The sequence below is a fragment of the Sinocyclocheilus grahami genome, unplaced genomic scaffold (genome assembly GCF_001515645.1).
Source record: "Sinocyclocheilus grahami isolate Dianchi unplaced genomic scaffold, SAMN03320097.WGS_v1.1 scaffold536.1, whole genome shotgun sequence".
In the NCBI taxonomy this organism is placed as follows: Eukaryota; Metazoa; Chordata; class Actinopteri; order Cypriniformes; family Cyprinidae; genus Sinocyclocheilus; species Sinocyclocheilus grahami.
Genome location: NW_015505715.1, coordinates 465,305 through 486,631, shown reverse-complemented (window position 1 = coordinate 486,631; position 21,327 = coordinate 465,305). Strand labels below are relative to the sequence as shown.

The following is a 21,327-nucleotide window of genomic DNA, read 5'->3' as shown; positions in this document are numbered from 1 at the left end:
TATATATATATATATATATATATACACACACACTGTATATATTTACATTTTACATTTAGCAGACATATATATATATATATATGAAAATGATATTTGACTAAACAAAGTTAAAACATGTCTAAAAACATTAGAACACAAACATAAAAATTTAATTTGAAAACAAAAAAAATCTTTAACAGTAATGTACTGTTTTCCCATGACATGGCCCCACATTTTGAACAAATGATTTGAGATTAATTTTGTAAGAAATATAAATGTATGTGTAAATGTCAAAGGAGGTGTCTGTGGTTCTGACCCGTCTCACAGCCGTGTTTGTCTGCCTTCTCCAGCAGGAGGTACCGTGGGGACTCAGGGAGAAAGGGCAGAGTTAGTAGCTGCAGGAGACCAGCCGCCCCGCTGAAGGCCAGCAGCCAGACCCAGTGCTCCTCAGCGCCTAACACCTCACTGACACACACACCCCCCCAAATCACACTCAAAACCCAAGCTTTAAAGTTTAAATCTTTAAAAGTTCAAGTGTTTGGTTAACACATGGACAGCGAATGTAACAAGGAAGATAAACCTGCTGTTAATGACACACCTGATCCCAAGCAGCTGGCCAAAAAACTTCCCCATTGAGACAAAAGTGGCCACAGACACACCAACCATCCCACGCAGCCTCTTGGGGGCGCACTCCAATATATACATGGTGTGGACAGTCAAACTCACACCTGCACAGATAGCACTCAAGTAGTTAATATAGAAAAACAGCACAGAATTAAAAAGACATTCGCATGCATTTACAGATTTTCCAACACACCAGCGTTGATGCCGTATAGGACACGTGCCACCATGATCATCTCAAACAAGAGGGCGGTTTTACTCAACAACATCAGGACAGCTCCACAGATTGCCACCACATTGTTCAAAAGCAGAGTTGTCTTCCTATGGAGGGTTAAAAACACACTGTACTTATTTGCTGCTCCTTGTACATGAATTTAAAAACCACAAATTTCAAGTTTACCAAAAAAAGAAAATGTTGTCATCATTTACTCTCCCTCATGGCATTCCAAACCCATATGAAAAAGAGATGTTTGGCAGGATGTTCATGCTGCTATTTACCATTCAATAAAAGTGAATGGTAACCAGGGGCTGTATTTTAAAGCCATACATTAAATATAGTGCACAAGTCATATACGGACTACTTTTATGGTGCATTTTGTCATTTTTTTGAGCTTGCCAGCTCCTGGTCACCATTTACTTTAACTGCTTGGAATACAGTAGCAACATTCTGCTAAACATCTTTTTTTTATGAAGAAAAATAAATGTATACAGGTTTGTAACAAGATGAGGGTGAGTAAATGATGACATAATTTTTGGGTGAACTATCAGTGTAAGAGATATTACACCTAGCAAGAACATTAACATTTTTCATTTTTGCTGCGTCAGTTGGGTTACTGGAACAGAACAGAACCTGGAGAGCATTAATGTAGGTTAGACTGTTTTGAAGAAATATCAGTGGCTGTTTGTTGCCCTTAGCATCATTTCAGGTCAATTCTGGAATTAAAAGCCCATGTTACTCGTTGAATTGCTGCCATTTGGTTACTGATTCACACTCTAAGAATGCTCAATACCACAGATGCTTCTGAAAATGCAGAAATATGGAAGGATCCATGTAAGCACCTAAATCAACCTTGTTACGCTACCATTTAAAAAAAAAAAAGAAATTAATACTTTATAAAGATACATTAAATTGATCAAACATGACAGTAAATACATTTATAATGTTATAAAAAATGTACTAAGAATGCTCAATACCACAGATGCTTCTGAAAATGCAGAAATATGGAAGGATCCATGTAAGCACCTAAATCAACCTTGTTACGCTACCATTTTAAAAAAAAAGAAATTAATACTTTATAAAGATACATTAAATTGATCAAACATGACAGTAAATACATTTATGTTATAAAAAATGTATTTCAAATAATAAATAACGTATGTCCTTTTGAACTTTCTATTCATCGAAGGATCCTGAAATTTTTCCAAACAATATCAAGCAGCACAACTGTTTTCAACACTGATCGTAAAAAATGTTTCTTGAGCAGCAAACACTGATGTTATCTATTTTTTTCTTTTCTTTTCTGGATATTATTTCATTTTTGGGTGAACTATCCCTGTAACATTCTTCAGCATCAGCCTATGACCTGACTAGGATGTCTGCTGTATGGATGCACTTCCAGTACCTTCCATACGCTCCTGCCAGATGTCCAGCATACAGGGTTCCAGCCAGTCCTCCCATGCAGTACATGGACACAATGAAGGACCAGATGAGGGACAGCTCCCAGGGCTCAAGAGAGCGTCCATAATGCTGCTGGCAGGTGCTGTTCACCAGCTCTTTAATAAACTTGCAATATAAGCACAAGTCTCAGTTGATTATGTCTTTGATTTCCTTTTATTGAACCACAGCGTTTCACAGGTTAGCACCAACTCATAAGCTCTGATATGTATCGATTCTTTGGGGATGTCTCATCTTATGACAGTGGCAGAAATGCATTTGATTAATACGGACTACCTCCAACCCCTCGATTTGCAGCTCAAAAGAGACAGTAAATCAGTCTAAGACACTTTATAACCGAACAACGCAAGTACTTACAAGTGATGGTGAGTTAAGGACAGAGATATGGAAGCCATATTGAAAGGTTCCTCCCATTCCTGATATAAAAATGGCTGCAACAAGCACAGGGCTTCTCGCCTGCAAAAACGGAAAAATGTTTGTGAAAACTGGACAATCCAACAATGATGTAATGTAACAGTTGGCCAACCAGTTCTCTTAAAGCCCTCGTCATTGTATGTGCAAATGCAGCATCCTCTACATAGAGCCTTTATGTCTTTCTAACAAATGAAGATGACAAAGCAAGAACAGAAATGCCTAACTTAGTTGATATGTAACTTTTCATGCTTGGTTGAGTTTTGGGTGAGAAATGCAGGGTAAAGTTGACGAGTCGGATTCATCTTCACATGCACCGCTGCGTTCAGCTGGTCATACGTCACACGGCCTTTCATGTACCTGTGACAACACAAGAGAAGATGAAGAAATGGATCAAATGAATAAACTGCATGGGAATTTGATCAAACATCTGAAAGATGCTGAATTAAAACATAACCTCATTACAACTGTTCTCTGAGATGCTTGGTTCTGATTGGTTAACCATGGCATTCCTGTTCCAAAACCTAGTGAGCTCTCTTGCTTTCGACTGCCTACATTGGTAACTACTTTCCTAACCAAAATGAATCGTCATAAGTAACCAGTTTATTCTACATAGGTACTGTAGCAACTCAGCACTCAACTAGCACTTTGTACCCGACCATTGATTTGAATAAAGTGCAACAGCTGAGTTCCGGAAGTAAAAATCCCATTTAATTTCTCCATAGGGGAATTGATTGTTAACAATAACTTGTTAAATAAATTGTTAAAAACAGACCTACTGTGAGCTACGAGATTGTTAATCGATGGTTTATGCTTTTGTTTAAGACATCAGCCCACATTATTTCAACATACTTTTTAAACAATCGCATTAAACAGTGAAAACTACATTACCCATGATTCTGCAAAGAAATCTCCACCAATCAGAAAACAGTACAACAACATATTGGCTCTATAGATATAATCAACAACTTTAAATGAATAGTTTTATATTTCACTATCATTTGACTGTGATTTGCAATGCTTCATGGGATTGTAGTTATTTCCATCACTAAAGCCGTGAAGTACACAGTCTTGTACCCTTTTTTTGCTTCAAATAAAAGTTTGTAAAGCACCTTGTCATGGCCTAAACTCTTTAGGACTTTTTTAAAATCCCTATGGGAAAAACGAATGAGTAAAATACTTGCCACTGTTGCATTCTATAAAGTTGGGTGTAAAAAACAAAATGTTATGAAGCTAACAGCATGCTATAATCAAAAATGTATAGCACATAAATATTAGGTAAAACAGAAAAATAGTCTTTCCATATGTTTTTGTTACTGAACAATAATCATGTCACAGTGTTTTCTGGGACTGCCAAAAGACGGTATCTCCGATGGTAGCCTACCTTTCGAAACCGCCTTTGCAACAGCATCGCGCCTACAATGCTGTCTAGGCAGGCGGCTCACTGGGCTTTGGAAAAGAGCTACTGTTTACTGTTCTTTACCATATTTGCTCACAGACTTTGTTTAGACAGACGTGGAAGGACTCACGGTGGTATGCTGTCAAACTCTGGGACGGTAATGAACTCCATCTCTTTGATCTGGTTACGCTGAGGTTTCCTGGGTGGACCCTGTTCCTGAGGGGCGGGTGGCGCATCTGCCTGCCTGCTCTGAACTGCCACCTGTCCTCCTCTGAAGACAACACAAAAAGCCAAACTCATCAATTTCAGTCAAACCGGTTGAGGTGGTTCATGCTTTTTGTGCTTCTTAATGATGAGGCAAACTGAATAAGGCACCATCCCGCTGTGGTATAGTTGGGAAAGAAACCCAAAAACAGGAAATACCCTTGCAGAGATGCTTGTTGGCCTCTTTTGGGCATGTGCGGAGGGATGTTGTTCTTGAGGTGAAGGGCATCCTGTTCGTCCTCCTGGAAAAACCCTTCTAGAGCCTGTCAACAAGATCAATAAAAAATTTATATAAGAGAACCAAAGTAAACATGTAGCTTCTGATAATATCTGATAAAGTGTTTGTAGTGAAGGGTGCTTTTGAAACACTGCTTCATGTAGCTTCAAAACCAATGGCTCACAGAGCATATCAAACGTCGGAAGAGTGAATCATTTTGTGAAGCAATTGGTTCAACTGATTCAGCATTTCCGAAAAGCTCATTACTTAATGAAGGATTTACCACTGATGATTCAAACGTGAGTTTTGAGCAGTGTAGAGTAGCGCTTGTTGTTTGTCATTTCTCCGATCACAAATGCAGACAGGGTTTTATGTTTACGCGGCGCGATGCAATGCAACGCAACGCGTAAAAAGACAGTATAAGTCATTATAATCAATAATTATGTCCCCACTGGATGCAATAAATGCCTCGTTTATAATGGGTTTTAATGTTTTTGTCTCATCGCTCCGGCCGGACAGGGCATCACAATATGGTGAGGGGCGTAACATTTCCGTCTCACGCTTGAGGTATTCGGCCAATCACAACGCACTGGACAGCTGGCCAATCACAGCACACCTCGCTTTTCAGACCGATGAGCTAGTAGAAATGTAAACATATCTGCTCCTTTGAACCTCACGTGTTTGCGAGCAGCATAGAAAAATCTAACTTAAGCGTGCTACAGTACCTTTTTTTCTTTCAGATTCAGTCAAGTGTCATATCACAGTACGCTTTGTGCCTGAGCCAGCTTTCAGAGTCCTAGAGAAACTTCAGGTAATGTGTCCTCTTCACCTGGAAGAACCAAGCATATTTGTATTAATTAAAAAAAAAACAAAAAAACACAGGTGATTTCTCTGTGACCTTTATTAAAGTGTTCTCACCCTCCTAAGTTTGCGGTCATGTCCTGCTCTAGTTTGAATTTTCTTTCTCCATTGCGGAGCATGGCATCTTCTATGGAGTCCTTACTTATCAGCTTGATCACCTTCACCGTCCTTAAATGGGACAAATGCATTCAGATATAAAAGCATTAAGACAGACTCTAGTGAAACAAAAGGAAAGCCTACTGTGAGACACACATGTCCAGTGTCTCTTACCTGGTTTGTCCCACCCGGTGGCAGCGTCCCTCCACCTGTTTGTCATTGTAAGGGTTGCAGTCAATATCGTGAAGGACTACCACATTGGCTGAAGTCAGGTTAATGCCCAGTCCTCAGGCTCTGGTGGACAGCAGGAACACAGATATATCCTGGTCTGTGTTGAACTGGTCAATCAGTCCAATTCTGTAAAAGCCCAATGAGATTTACACGTACTGTCCATTTACTTAATCGGCTATAAGAAGTCACCTTTTTTCCCATCTGAAGTGATTTACAGTACGCTAACAGTAGCAAAAGTCCCTGTGGATCATGAGGTTAAGTGCTCCGGCCAAGAAAACAATGGTGGGAGAGCAGGATGGTGACCTACATGAATGAAACAGAATGAAGTATGGCTAGTTAATTTACATTTTGGTAATTCCCCTTTATTTCATTATCACAAATTACAGTTAATAGTTAATTATTATTATTAGGTATTTAATTGTTTTCATCTATTTTGAGAATTAGATCATCATCTACTAACTTGGACTAAATGGATAGCAGAAGATTATCTTTTAAAGAGCACATATACACTATATTGTTATGGGGTTTTTTTGTGTGAAAGAATTAAGTTAATACTTAAGCAAGCACAGGTGCACTAAATTGATTAAAAGTGACAGTAAAGATGTATAACTTTTACAAAACATTTCTATTTCAAATTAATGCTGAACTTTCTATTCATCAAAAAACCCTGGGGGGGGGACTGTATCATGGTTTCTACAAAAATATGAAGCAGCACAACTGTTTATAACATTGATAACAATAAATGTTTCTTGAGCAGCAAATCAGCATATCAGAATGATTTCTGAAGGATCATGTGACACTGAAGACTGGAGTAATGATGCTGAAAATTACATTTGAATATATATGATCAGATATTATTATTACTATTATTATTATTGTTAACAACAGAAATATATTTTAAATTGTAGGAATATTTCACAATAATACTGATTTTACTGCATTTTTTTGTCAAATAAATTCAGCCTCAATGAGCATAAGGGGCTTTTGTCAGAAACACACACACACACACACAAAAATCAATAAAAAAATAAAAAATAAAAATCTTATAATAATTAACAAAGAAGTCATTTTTGATAATGTGCATTTATAGATTTGTAAAATGATTTTTTTAAATATATAATTACATTAGGTTGTCCAAAGGACAAATTGTCAAACAAAACAGCTACTAGCAAACAAAATCCAAAACAAAAACTCGTCCATGCTACCAAAACAATGGCAGCACAGAACACAAAACAAGAACAATCATCTTCACAGGACGAAACAGATGGTCTCTTCCTGTCTAAACTGGTGGTTCTTGGCCAGAACATGAAGTCTGTATCTGTGAAACTAAGACAGACAAAGTCTTCAAGGACACGGACGGAGAACACTGTGTCAGTGAAGGAGACACGATCCGTGATCATGTCTTGGAAATGAGAGGACGACATGGTCAAATTCATTGAATGGAAAAGAGCAGCGTGAACATTCTGTGAAATGTCTGCTTTTGTGTTCCAAAGAAGAAAGAAGGTAATACGATTTGGAATAACTGTCGTCTACTGTGTGCTGTAACCAAGTACATACTACGTCTATAGGTGACAGTATGGTGTAATTTGGAACAGTGTATTTCTCTGTACTGTTAAATAACTTTCATTATACTCTAAGGGGTTGTTGAAAATGTAATTTAGTCTGCCGAACATACCAGGAATCTGTTTTCCCAAACCTTCCCCTTCCGAGAGTTCAGCCGCTGTGCGAGGAGGCAGAGCTTCCCCGAGTCTGTGTGGAGCTGGTATTCCTGCAGTGTTTACTGTTGTTCAACAATTGTTTTTATTGATGTATAATATTCATAAAGATTAATTCATAGTAATAATATTGTAATTATAAAAAAATATTATTTTCCGTACAGCTGTTCATAGACCAATGTGACCAAGAATAATAATAATAATAAATATTATCAATTCAAAAATAAAAACAACAATAATAAAATATAAGATATATTTTTATTGTTCAATACTTTTTGTCATTGCATAATATTCATACATTTTATTAAAAAATAAATTCTGTACAGCTGTTTGTGGACCAACACTGTTCTGAAATTTATTAAATGAGTATTTTCCACAGCAGCCTATTTTTGTGGTATAATCTATTTTAGATAAACCTTCCCCTAAACAACTAAAAGAAACCGTGGTCAATTTTCACGCCGGTCAGACGGTCTCTTCATGTATAAATGGCAGTTCTTGGACAGAATAAGCCAAAAACGGTATCAGACTTAATGTTGATAGTCAAAAGTCTGGCAATCTGAGCTCAGTTGGCCTACTTAAAATCAGAGCAGAAAATGTAAAAAAGCCCACTGATTCGATCTGGGCCTGCTAAGGTCTAAAGTTCCTGCTGCGTTAATCACAATGTGTCACTTCATACAAAAATATCTCAAACCTTAAGCATGAGTTTGCTATAGCTTTGAGTTTTTCTGTGGTATAATACTGCCGGTGAAGGAGCGGATGGTTGGACATCTTCCTCAATTGCATCATCATCACATTGGTCAGCTCGCGTTCTGCAGAAAGACATGCTTCATAAACTATGATTCACATATACTGAAGCCAGTACTTTATATAACATCTCCTTCAAATACATACTTTCCCCATTACTGGAGCACTTCAGTTTGTGGAAAAGAGCGCTGTAGAGTTCCTGCTGCTTCTCGGACATAGCACAAAATTCAACCTGCTCCTCTTTGGCAGGCAGCTGCTTCACGACCTGCTGGGCACATCATCTGTCAGTGAACTGCTCGAGTGCCCTAGAGCCACAGAGGGTCAGCACGACACGCAAAGTGCCTCATCTGCTCGTGAGACTGACTAATGCATTTGAGATGTTGTCCAACAGATTTTCACACTGGCATGCATTCTGAGAGCACATGCATTATGCACAATGCTTATGGACTCTGCATGCAGATGCACCTCGCTCTTCACATGTCTGAGGATGAAGGGTTTCATGAGGAGCATGGCGTGGGTGATCATGTCCCTCTCGAAGCTGCTCTGCTCCTATGAAGATTTCTGGTGGAAACCGACCAAAGAAATATAAGAAGTATCTGAACTAGATTTTACATTTACTGAAGAAAATGGGAGTGCTGCATGCCTTGATGCTAGGGTGTTTTGGGTGGTGGCTATAGTGTTGATATACAGGGTTCTATGGGCATTACTAGGTGGTTGTTAGAGTGTTGCTAAGGTGTTCTGGGTGCTTTCTATGGCATTAGGTTGGCCTTTATGCTGTGCAATGATTATAAAGGCATTCTGATTCTGATTGAGGCATTAGGCTGGCCAGGTGGTTCCTAGGGTGTTGCTAATGAGTTCTGGATGTTTTCTAGGGTATTAGACTGGCCAGATGGTTGCTAGAGTGTTGCTAAGGTATACTCTGGGTGCTTTCTAGGGCATGGCTAGGTGGTTGTTAAGGTGTTGTAAAGGTGTTCTGGGTGCTTCCTGGGGTATTAGGCTGGCTAGATAGTTGCTAGGGTGTTGCTAAGGTACTCTGGGTGCTTTCTAGGGCATGGCTAGGTGGTTGTTAGGGTGTTGTAAAGGTGTTCTATGTGCTTTCTGGGACATTAGGCTAGCCTTTAGGCATTAGGCTGACCAGGTGGTTACTAGGGTGTTGCTAAGGTGTTCTGGGTGCTTTCTAGGATATTATGTCTTGTTCAGACTGTCAGTTTAAATCCAATTTTTGTGCATATCCGATTAAATCCAATCATATTTAGCATATGTGATCGCTCAGATCGGATTTCGTGTAGTTTTTTCATGTCCTCACGCCACGTTAAACATAAATAAGTCAGACATTGTTTGTAGAAAACATGCTGAAAGCCCTTGCAGAAACAAGGTTGTGTTATTTTAAAGTGCAAGTGGAAAATGACAATATACTGCTAGTCTACACACCTCTTTTAGTTTTGAGACCGGCAGCGGAGACGGCAGCACGGAATAAAGGCACATTCCAACTTCCTATGTTTCTGCTGCTTCCTCATAAGACATAATATAATCCAGCACGACGGCAACATTTTGCCATGTTGTAAGACAATATTTGTGTTGCAAACTGTATTGCTGTTTTTGTTGTTTTTAGCGTAGATGTACCAATGTAACTTGGTTTTCATAGAAACCAATGCAGATATTCCAGTAAATTGAAAGAGCGCCATGGGACACAAAAATCGGATCTGGACAGTTGCGATACACAGTGTGGACAGTCAGTCATATAAATCAGATTCCAATCGGATACACAAATAATCGGATTTGGACTGACAGTCTGAACAAGGCCTTAGGCTGGCCAGATGTTTGCTAGGGTGTTGCTAAGGTGTTTTGTGTGTGTATTACCAGGTGGTTGCTTATGTGTTCTGGGTGCATTCCAGGGCATGGCTAGGTGGTTGCTAGGGTGTTGCTAAGGTGTTCTGGGTGCTTTATAGAAAATTACTAGGTGGTTAATTGATTGAAGTGATACCAAGCAACTCAAGCAAGCCCATGAAGCTAATGTTTTAGAAAGAAAGAAAGAAAAAAACTATGATAAAATGAATGCAATGCCCCAATGACAAAGTAAATCTTTTAAGCTTCCACAAAATCATGTATGTCAAAACTGTGGCAAAAATAGCACAGTTTGCTACCAGCTTTATGCTGTTTACTATGAGCAATGATGCACAAGATGCACAATATCGGTGCAATATTGTTTATCAGCCAATATTTTAATGATTTTAAATATATCTGTATAGGTCGATATTTAATATAAATTGCCAAGATATTGTATATTAAATTTTGCATGCCCATCTTACCATAACATTTTAGTGTAATATTTAGTAAATCACAAAAATTCACATGCAAAATTTTAAATTACTAGTTGTAGTTTTAGTGAACTTTAATATCATCCACAGTTAAGTTACAGTTACAAATTCTTAATTATCAATAATTATCTGCTAATAATGTCAACCCTATTAGAGATGGACATTTAAGCGTGTGTAGGTTCTACCATGGAGAACATCTTGGAGATCTGTGAAGTGCTGCTGGAGAACATATTGGGCATGATGAAGTTGGGCAGAGACATGAGCTCCAGTAGGTTGTTTTGCAGTGGGGTTCCAGTGAGCAGCAGACAATATTTAGCCTGGGGGGACACAAATGGAGGAGAAACCTGAGTTCCTGAGGGGGCAAAAACAGTTAAACCTCAGCGGTTAACCCCATCAGGGCAGCACACACTCCTGCTTTTACAAAAACAGACCAGGTGACTGTAAAAGAGCTCAAGGCATTTATTCTTAATGACCACTGACACGTTGAATGACAGCTATACATGCAGCTTATGGTGAGCTTACATTGATGGCCATGAGGTGTTGGTAGCGTAGCAAGTTCATGTTCTTCAGCAAGTGGCCTTCATCGAACACAGCATACTCCAGCTTGATCTTGCAGAACAGGCTGCGGTCACTGTTATTTCCAATAGCCAGGTTGTAACTGTGCACAAGAGACCATCTTAATAAGCTGAGGTATTAAGGAGCAGGACATGAGGCATGGCCATGTTTCATTACCATAAATAATGAATGGGACAGGGTCATTTTACTTGGACCTTTTCACGTTCATTCAAACGCTGAGTATTTCATCATTATTATGTCTTTAACAAGGGTGCTTTTTTTCTATGCTAACTTCATGGCTTGTGGATCTGTGTATAGCATAGTTCAAAAGATACATATTTCCGCAGGCACCTTCTCAGATTTACATGCAGGTGGTCTATGAAGGATATGACACCTCGTCTCTTACTTCGAGGGTTCAGGGCAAGAACCATAGGCGTATTTGAAAGCTTGAACTTCGATACTCACGTGGAGACAATGATGTTGTAATCCACTATTTGATTCAGAATCTCATAGCGCATACGGTATACTTGTGATCCTCAGCAGACCCTACCGAAATAACTCAGTTAGATTGACATCAACATTTTCTTTTATATGTTGCATTAAAGGTTTTTTTCCATGCTAAAATTTCCTTTCCCAGGTTAATGTGTAAACTAAGCCTTTTGTAGGTTGGTTTCTCACCAAAAAGTGGAGCGCTATCAAACCATTAGCTTATTTTCAGCATCCTAATGAAACAAACACAGCAGCACTGGCTCAACCAATAATGTGAGTTTGGGCCGGAAATATCAAGTTAGTTTGAACAACGGTAGATGGTGTCTTTGGGAGTGTTTGTGAAACATTAAAAAATAACCTATAAATAAATAAATACATAGATCGATAAAAATTGTTTTTAGGTATTATATGTAATTCATTTCAAATTGCGTGTGTGTATATCTAATAAAATAATGAACTATTATTTTACTTACAGTACTTGTTAAACATTTGAAATATTATTAATTATTATTATTATTATTTGAAATAACTATTTTCTACTGTAATTTATTTTAAAATGAAATTTATTACTGTGAGGCAAATCAGAATTTTCAGAAGCCATTCAATATTTTTGAGCATATACATGCAGCCATAGTGAGCATAAGAGACTTCATTAAAAAATTTTTAAAATTGTACTGCTTCCATAGGTGCATCTCAATGAATTAGAATGTTGTGGAAAAGTTCATTTATTTCAGTAATTCAACTCAAATTGTGAAACTCGTGTATTAAATAAATTCAATGCACACAGACTGAAGTAGTTTAAGTCTTTGGTTTTTTTAATTGTGATGATTTTGGCTCACATTTAACAAAAAGCCACCAATTCACTATCAGCAGAAGAAAGACCATTTTCTCTGTGCATGGCATCATCCTGAGAAAGAATGAGAAAACGTTTTGCTCTTTGATCATGACTTGAATGTTCTGGCAGTTATCAACAGAAAGCAAAATGTGCAGTTCTCTCACCAGGTCTTTCCACGTTTTAAAGGGTCTCAGCTCTGTGATTTTCTGAGCCTTCTTCAAAGAGCATCCTGCAATGAGTGTGAGCTCATCCACAGAAGCAGTCTGAAAGAAGCTGAGGATCTCAGATTTGAGTTTGGATAGAGTCTCATCTGATTGGTCAGAGTCAGAGTCCAGTAATACATTCACCAAAGAGGCCTCAGAGTCACTGCACTCCTCCCCTGAGCTCACGTACACTTTTTGGTCACTACCGACTGCTTTACACTCCTCTGAGATGTTTTGGTCCTGTCAAGAGGTCTGTGTGGTTTTGGTTGGGATGGGCTGGAAAGGTGGACAACCTGAGCTTGTTGGCGAGTGTTTGTGACCCGTCTGGTGAGTTTGGCCAGTCTCGGAGCTCACAGAGCCCACTCCAGAGCACGCTCCAGTCCTGGAGCTCACCACCTCTGTCCTTCAGACTCCCACTAAGCGCGTTTTTGTTCGGTTGTTACTTTCAATTAAACTGCACTTGGAACTTACCTTGTTTTCTCCTGGCATTCCGTGACAGACAGCAGTGGAAATTTGAGAGGCGTCATCCTCAGACTCAACTACTAAATGTACAGAAAGAATGTAAGGATTAGGACAATTATGACATGCTTACACTCCATCTTTGTTCTCATGGTTTTATCTAAATTTGAATTCAAATCAGTTATGGGATGGATGGTTGCCTGGCAACTAGCAGTTAAATTTCTGCTATTGAAAACATTAGCCCAGCTGAGACTTAAAATTTTACATAAGAATCTTTTTCTGAATGGGGAAAAAAGGCCATCTTTAATTAATTAAATACAATTTTAATTAATTTAATCTAGCCCAACACCAGCAGGTATCAGGAAAATGAATAAGCCAGAAACAAACTGTAAAGTAAAAAATTAAAAGAATAAGTGAACATTTAATAAAGAAAGTAAATACATTTAAAAATTTTCAAAATTCAATAAATAAATTACAATATATATACAGTTTATTACAACATACAGTATGTGTATATATACACACAAATATTTAGTATAATAATATATTTAGTATAATAATAGTGTGTGTACACAGATATATTATGTAAACAACTTTTATTTTGGATGTGGTTAATCGCGATTAATCGTTTGACAGCACTAATATATATACGTATATATATATAAACACACACACAAACATATATATATATACATAAACAGATACAGAAACAGACAATTGGGTCAATCTATCAATCAATCTATCTATATAATTGGTGCATAAGGTGTATTTTTCCCTTTGGTTTGTGCCTCTAGTGACACCAAATGGAGTTGCATATATATATATATACAGGTGCATCTCAAATTAGATATATATATATATATATATTCCATTTGGTGTCACTAGAGGCACAAACCAAAGGGAAAAATACACCTTATGCACCAATTATATAGATAGATTGATTGATAGATTGACCCAATTGTCTGTTTCTGTATCTGTTTATATAAATAAACAGTATGTTTATTAATTCTATTAAATCTGTTTATTATTCTGTATCTGTTTATATTACTAAACAGAAAAGTATGTATATACTATCCGGACATAATAGATCCACCATGATGTCATTGTGCTGACCTACGATGTCAGTTGTAACACCCTTCCCTGCCATTTATAACTATGAAGACTCCTCTACCGTGGCCTCATGGGATAGTAAAGTGTCCATTGGCTATTGCTTCATGAAAACTGCATATTACTACTGCTTTTGACATACCACAGTAAAGTAGACATAATCATACGTGAGTCTAGTGTGCTTCAAAACTGTTCACAATAAACCTTCCATCAAATCTCACCAAGGTCAGAGAACATTCGTAGTGTTTCCAAGGCATCGTCAATAAGCCAGCTATGTTCCTGAAGCACATCCCTGAGTTCCTGCGGGAAGTCACACACTTCAACATTATTCCTCAAACTCAAACAAATATTTGATTCACATACTGTACCACAACAGTCAACTTTAGTCAGTGATGACTCACATTCTTGTTTAGATGGAGAAACTTCCTCTGGAGTCTTCTCAGCATACGTTCCTGATCTTTAGATCTCGGCTCAGGCCCCTCCTCCTCTGAATCATCCACCTAATGAGACACAAAACACTGCTGTGACCCACATCCCAGTGCTGCTGGGCTGATGTATTTTTGTAGGTCGGAACCTGGAAACGAGTTTGCATTTTAGCATTCTGGTTCCATCGTCCGGAAGTCAATGGGTTTTTGGTTAAATGCCAGAAATAAGGTCAGTGATTAACACAAGATCAAGATGTTTTCATGTTTTATTCTACAACATCAGAAATGCCTTGTGACTATTTTAAAGCATTTACTTGAAAAAGGCAGTTGCTGACAAGTGGCTAAATCGGACTACAGAGGTTGTCGGGACATTAAACGTCATTATCATCATATCGAACAGGAAAACTCATCTACTCAGTCATTTTCACAGCCTCCTTGTGTTTAGAATCATGCTCTTGCAAACTATTCTAACTCAAGCTTTCAGGGAATGTTTTTGTAATATAAACTGAAAGAGTTAATGGTGGTGTAGCTGGTTTATAGCCTGCATTCAGGTTTTTACTTCTGCCGATTGTATTTAGGCTCCAAAATTCACTTGTGTTCATTTGTGAAGATTATCATGATGAGTAATATGTGTAAGAATCATGAACCTTTGTTGGTCACAGAGCTCATTTCCTGCAATAATCGAAAAGCCAATGGGGAAAAAATCCTATTGTTTTTTTGTGGAGGGAACCAAAGTAATGATAACTTATGCGTTTGCCTACAAAAACACTGCATCACTATATAGTTCAGACGCACACGCGCTTGCCAATGACAAATGATGAATAGCCCAATAAATCATGTGGTGACATGCCAATCAGCTAATCAACTCAAAACACCTGCAAAGGTTTCCTGAGCCTTCAAAATGGTCTCTCAGTTTGGTTCACTAGGCTACACAAACATGGGGAAGACTGCTGATCTGACAGTTGTCCAGAAGACAATCATTGACACCCTTCACAAGGAGGGTAAGCCAAAAACATTCATTGCCAAAGAAGCTGGCTGTTCACAGAGTGCTGTATCCAAGCATTTTAACAGAGGAAAAAGTAGGAAGAAAAAGATGCACAACCAACCGAGAGAACAGTAGCATGTTGGTCCATTGTGTTTTTTGAAAACCAATGTCAAATTTATTTAATACACGAGTTTCACAATTTGAGTTGAATTACTGAAATAAATGAACTTTTCCATGACATTCTAATTTATTGAGATGCGCCTGTAGTGTTAGTGTCCTTGATCGGGACACTCTTTTCAATTTAGCTTCAGTGGATTTGCAGTGGCATAAAATGCCTTGCTGTCAGTATTGAGAGGATCAAATAGGGAACGTCCCATATTAATCCAACGACTGGCTCTGAGCTCACCGCAGAAGCCCGCCTTTTTGCTGTGATGGGAGTTGTCACTCTCCTGGGAAGCGCTACACATCTGCTGCTGTCTCCTTTCGTGGCCAGATTCAGACGCTGAAAAGGAGAGAATGTCAACAAGGCTCAGCAGTACACGAATCAATGCAGCAAATGCATTTCACCTCAAACTCAGCTGGATTCAGCAATACTGAAGCCATTCAAGCGCTCAATGAGCTTTTATCATGGGAGCTGGTCAGATTGTAGTGACTGCTTCTCTGTACCTGCCATCCCAGACGTCTTCAGGGGTGAGGGGCACGTGCTATTGGTCACCTAAAACGTCAATGAGATGATTATTGACATGCAGCCCAAACGATGGCCGAAATGCACCCAAAAATCGTCACAGTGGGTGTAGAAAGCGCTTGTTTTTACCATAGGTGTTCCTTTCTGCTGTGTTTGTAGAGCTTGTGAGGTAGATCTTGTTGTTCTGCTGTGCTTCAGCCTCCTCTTCACCACAGTTACTTCCTCTTCATCAGACAGTGATATCTCATCCTCAGACGATAGCACTTTTGTCTTCTTAGGCTCTTCTTGCCTTGATATCAAAATATCAAACATACCATTGTAACATTTTGTAGGGCTACAACTATTTGATAAAATCAATAAATTTTCATGATCAATTATAAGGTTGAGTCTCAATATATATATATATGTATATATATATATATATATATATATTGTACATGCATGTGAGCACTTCAAAGTATGTGCAGACAGAACTTGCAGACTTTTTTGCATTATATAAGTTTGTAGGGCTGCAATCAAAACGATAACTCATGAAAATAGTCAACAACATTATTGATTAGTCAGCTAGAGTGTCAGTATAGAGTTCTAAAAAAACCAAATCAACTGTACAATGCAGTGTTGCATGCACTGTCTCCTGTTAAATTTACAAAATATAAATAAATCCAAAATATAAATTAACAAAATATTCAATAACCTGTTAAATTTACTGTGGTTGCCAGAAATTCACTGTAAAAAATACAGTGACAGTGTTTTGTGTATTGCAGGACGGCATATTGATGCCTGTATATTTTACACCTAAAGTGATATAATGTTTACATAACAAAATCTGCATTTTACCTTAAAATGTACTGATAACCACTTTAATAATGCATGTCGTTCAATAGAGAGTCACACGATGAATCATTCTAAGTACATCATAAATAGCCTGTTGCTAAAATATGGCCAATACTTGTATATAGACCACAAAACAACATCTGAGTAACACACGGCACTAAAATAATGGAAAAACATTAGCTAAATAACATAAAATGTAATACAAAACACCCTAATGTACAGTACTGATAACAAAAATGAGATGATAACATTTTTACCAAAATATTTTTATGTTATATGTAACACAGGAATTTCTGGGAATGCCCTTTTACTGTGTTTCGCAATAAATTATATGGTAATTCATAGTTTTTCCTTTCAAAAACCACAAAATTTTACAGTAAAATTACATTGTTAAACCATAAACAGTTAACAAATAAATATACAAAAAATGTTTACAGTGTGGGAGCGCTTTATATTATGCCTCGGTCTCAATCACAAATACTGAAGTTGATTCCTGACCTGACTGGCATCATGGAACTGCCTGTTTTCTCAATATCAGAGTCAGAGTCAGAAAGGGCAATGAGATGATCCTGATGGACGTTTGCTTTCAGGAGTCTCTGGAATGATACTGTCTGACTAGAAGAAAGCAATAAAGCACTGGATGCCGTCAGGCAAAAACAACGCAAGCCCTGGAGAGGCTTATTACACTGTTTGGACTGGCAACACTTTACTGATGTTTCTTATTCTAGTTAGTAGTCAAGTTTTTTTATTTAAAATGTTATTTTACTATAAATAAAGACAAAGGGGACAAACTTTTTTTAAATCTCGAAGTGACATTGTTAGAATATAAATAAAAATCAATATAATCAACAGCGATGACGTTTTTGTAATATTTGCATACTTAATTTTCATCTGTTTGTCATAGGTTTGTTATGATGGGTAACACTCTAATTAATGCTATTTTATTTGTTAGCCATTGTGGGATAGCCACTTAAAACATTAAATAAAACATTATTAAATCAATTTGAAGAACAGGGTTTTGTCTCAAGTTCACAGCCTACTTGAGGGGTTCTCTACACGTTATGAGTCTTTGGGATATTTCACCGGTTGTATTGTACCTAATGTATTTAATGAATGAAAACCAGTTGTAACATCTGTAACTACGGTGGCCGTGACGGTAGGCACCTGTAGTCACAGGACCATAGACTGTATAAAAGCACAGGACCGAGCAGTGAGAGCATGAACTTTAATACGATACATTACGATTTTATTATTTTAACTGAATTATTATTTAATTTATTAGTCTCACGTGATCCTTCAGAAATCATTCTAATATGCTGATTTGCTGCTTAAGAAACATTATTGTCAATGTTGAAAACAGTTGTGCTGCTTAATATTTAAGCGGAAACCATTATATACTTCCATTCAAATGCTTGGGGAATGTGTGTATACGTTTGCTTGTTTTGTAATAGAAATGCATGCTTTTATTCAGCAAATATGCATTAAATTAATAAAAATGACATTAAACATGCATAATGTTACAATAGATTCCATTTCAACTAAAACTAACTTTCTATTCATCATAGACTCCTGAAAAAATGTTTCCACAAAATATTAAGCTGCAAAAACTGTTTTAACATTGATAAGAAGAATCGTTATTAATAACTCAGCACCAAAACTATTTGAGCATTGGAATGATTTATTAGAATGATTTCTGAAGGATCATGTGACAGTGATGCTGAACATTCAGCGGTCATTACAGGAATGAAATACATAGTAAAATATATTCAAATAGAAAACATTTTTTATTGTAATAATATTTAATAATGTCTCTGTTAATAATATTAATAACACTTTAATGTATATTTCACAATATACAATGTAATATTTCACTATACGGTGTATAGTGTATACGGTCAAATAGATAAGATTGAATAGTTAAAAATTTAATTTTTCTTTTTTTTACATTTACATAAAAACTTAAGACTCAAGTGAACTGAACAAATAAACTGAACAAAATATGTAAGAAAGTAGGCCTACTTTCCCACTGAAAATGCAGCAGTATAAAACTATCACATGTCTTTGAATGCAACCTGCACTGTTTAAGTAAATTAAATCTGTCTAGTTTCGGAAACGCAACGCATAAATCAACTCTGGCTTCGAGATGTAATGAGATGGCCGACTGTGTAATTTATTAGTGTAACTTGGTTATTTGATTGACAGCATTCCTGTGCACCAGTGCGCTTGATCTGGTTTCATAAGGATGCAAGCTGGCAAGAGGAGAGACAACAATAACAAAGGGTTTCAGATGCTGCTGATGCTGCGACGGCAGTAATACTGCAGCGACTGTTTCACACGTGCTGGTCTTCATATTATGCCTTTGCATACAGATTATGCATCATCAGACGAAGAATCTAATAACATTGCATTTATCATGCAGCAATGTAAATGGTAGGCTATTCGTTAAAAAAGAACGCGCTGTTTAATAAATGAAAATGGCCAGTTTGTGTCTGGAAAGTGTAGAAATTAACTTGTTTGTTTTCCCTAATCTTGTGGCATGCTGCTATTGTTTAAAGTCAGCCAGTTTTGCGAGTAAACCTAGTCAGGTGACCAGTGGGGCTTTTGATTCATCAAAAGGAAAGTATTTTTGATTTTGTGTGCACTGAATTTATTTAATGCACAAGTTTCACAATTTGAGTTTTGAACTTTTCCACGACATTCTAATTTATTGATCATGCACCTGTATATATATATATATATATATATATATATATTTTTTTTTTTTTTTTTTTTATGTAGTTCATAGTATTGAATTAATTAAGCTAAATGTTTCTATTTTGACTATATTAATTGTGCATATTTAAAAATAAGGTATGCATATGTCAGATCAGCTCTGTGATTTGTTTTGATTTTTGAAAGATTTTGATGGTGTAACATAATTTTGAACAAAACCCTCTAAAAAATCTTTACAATTTCTATATGCATTTAATTTACATTTAAAAAGAAATCCAAATAAACTTATTATGAAACACGCATTCATATAGCAACGACCATAAATATTATACCTTACAAGTCAAAGACCTATGGCTATAAGATCTTGAGTAAACAGTGAGTTGTGAATGCTGCACATTTGAACCGCATGTTGCCACCTTCCTCGCGTGACGTCAGCCCAGTTGTTTTGGGTCGCTCGGCCAATCGGGTGCGCCCTCGCACTTCTACAGAAGCCGAGGTGGGTCGAACCTCGCGCCAGCTTTTATCCTCCGTTACTCATCAAAACGCCCCCTCGGTAGGGCAATGCACGGGGCTCTGCTTTAAACAGCAGCTCTGAGATGGAAACCCCATTGCAGTTGCAGAACGATTTCTATCCAGAGCAGCAGCAGCAGCAGCAGCAGCAGCAGCAGCAGCAGCAGCAGCAGCAGCAGCAGCAGCAGCAGCAGCAGCAGCAGCAGCAGCAGCAGCAGCAGCAGCAGCAGCAGCAGCAGCAGCAGCAGCAGCAGCAGCAGCAGCACTATAAGCAGCACCAGCAGCACTACTGCGGACGGGAGGAAGAGCGCTCCATCAGGCACTGCACCTGCAACAGCTCCTCCACCTGCGAGGATGCCAGAAAAAGCAAGCCTTTGCACGGGACGCCGCTGGGAACTTTAAGGACACCGTCCGTCTCATCTTCAACCAGGCAAGGCGCTCAGTACAGCGAGTTCACGCCCTCTAGTCATGGTAGTTCATCCAGACACCATCATCTCCACCATCATCATCCTCATCGCGAGCTTAACCGGCAGCAAATTCGGGGCAGTCCGGCCAGCAGCCACCGAGAGAGTAACTCTTACACCCAAATAGCCATGAGCAGCTGCAGATACAACGGCGGCGTGATGCGGCCGCTCAGTAACTTGAGCTCGTCCCGCAGAAACCTGCACGAGTTTGATTCGGAGTCCCAGCCGCTGCAGCCCGTCTCTGCGGCGGACGCGTCCGACGCGCTCGCCTCCAAGCCGGAGAACAACTCCACCACCCTCATGCCTTACTCGGCGGGGGACGGCGGAGGCGGAGGAGGTGGATGTAGCCACAGCGGCGGCAAATCGGGCAAAAAGAAGAACCAGAACATTGGACAGAAGCTCGGACACAGGAGGGCCCTGTTTGAGAAAAGAAAGCGTCTGAGCGACTACGCGCTCATCTTTGGGATGTTTGGCATCGTGGTGATGGTCATTGAAACTGAACTCTCGTGGGGAGCCTACGGAAAGGTGCGTAA

The 21,327-nt window shown here is 38.3% G+C and overlaps 3 protein-coding genes and 1 pseudogene across 3 annotated transcripts in view; 1 reads left to right on the top strand and 3 right to left on the bottom strand.

Moving 5' to 3' along the window:
* LOC107555508 (solute carrier family 2, facilitated glucose transporter member 9-like) overlaps positions 1-2,758 on the bottom strand; it is a 10,687-nt gene extending 7,929 nt beyond the window's left edge. The window contains exons 1-6 of the mRNA XM_016238331.1: positions 2,633-2,758; positions 2,210-2,383; positions 1,794-1,835; positions 797-968; positions 578-707; positions 273-444 (exon numbers count right to left, since the gene is read on the bottom strand). Coding sequence (XP_016093817.1) covers positions 273-444; positions 578-707; positions 797-968; positions 1,794-1,835; positions 2,210-2,383; positions 2,633-2,689 — 747 coding nt within the window. The 5' untranslated portion in view covers positions 2,690-2,758. The remainder of the gene's footprint in view (positions 1-272; positions 445-577; positions 708-796; positions 969-1,793; positions 1,836-2,209; positions 2,384-2,632) is intronic.
* A 155-nt stretch (positions 2,759-2,913) lies between these two features.
* Positions 2,914-4,613, bottom strand: LOC107555507 (spindle and kinetochore-associated protein 1-like). Its single transcript, XM_016238330.1, has 3 exons — positions 4,509-4,613; positions 4,216-4,356; positions 2,914-3,046 (listed from the first exon to the last, which is right to left on the bottom strand). Exons 1-3 carry the CDS (start codon positions 4,541-4,543, stop codon positions 2,914-2,916), a joined length of 309 nt encoding a protein of 102 aa, XP_016093816.1. The 5' UTR covers positions 4,544-4,613.
* A 3,267-nt stretch (positions 4,614-7,880) lies between these two features.
* LOC107555506 (SWI/SNF-related matrix-associated actin-dependent regulator of chromatin subfamily A containing DEAD/H box 1B-like) lies at positions 7,881-17,617 on the bottom strand (annotated as a pseudogene).
* Positions 17,618-20,575: 2,958 nt separating this feature from the next.
* Positions 20,576-21,327, top strand: part of LOC107555526 (small conductance calcium-activated potassium channel protein 2-like) — a 44,916-nt gene continuing 44,164 nt past the window's right edge. The window contains exon 1 of the mRNA XM_016238352.1: positions 20,576-21,319. Coding sequence (XP_016093838.1) covers positions 20,924-21,319 — 396 coding nt within the window. The 5' untranslated portion in view covers positions 20,576-20,923. The remainder of the gene's footprint in view (positions 21,320-21,327) is intronic.

Excerpts from the sequence above, each read along its gene's own strand:
- LOC107555507 (XM_016238330.1), bottom strand. The coding sequence starts at position 4,543 with ATGCCCAAAAGAGGCCAACAAGCATCTCTGCAAGG. Across the intron at positions 4,357-4,508 it reads CAACAAGCATCTCTGCAAGG|AGGAGGACAGGTGGCAGTTC; the intron begins GTATTTCCTGTT and ends TGTTGTCTTCAG. Across the intron at positions 3,047-4,215 it reads GAGTTTGACAGCATACCACC|GTACATGAAAGGCCGTGTGA; the intron begins GTGAGTCCTTCC and ends GTGTTGTCACAG.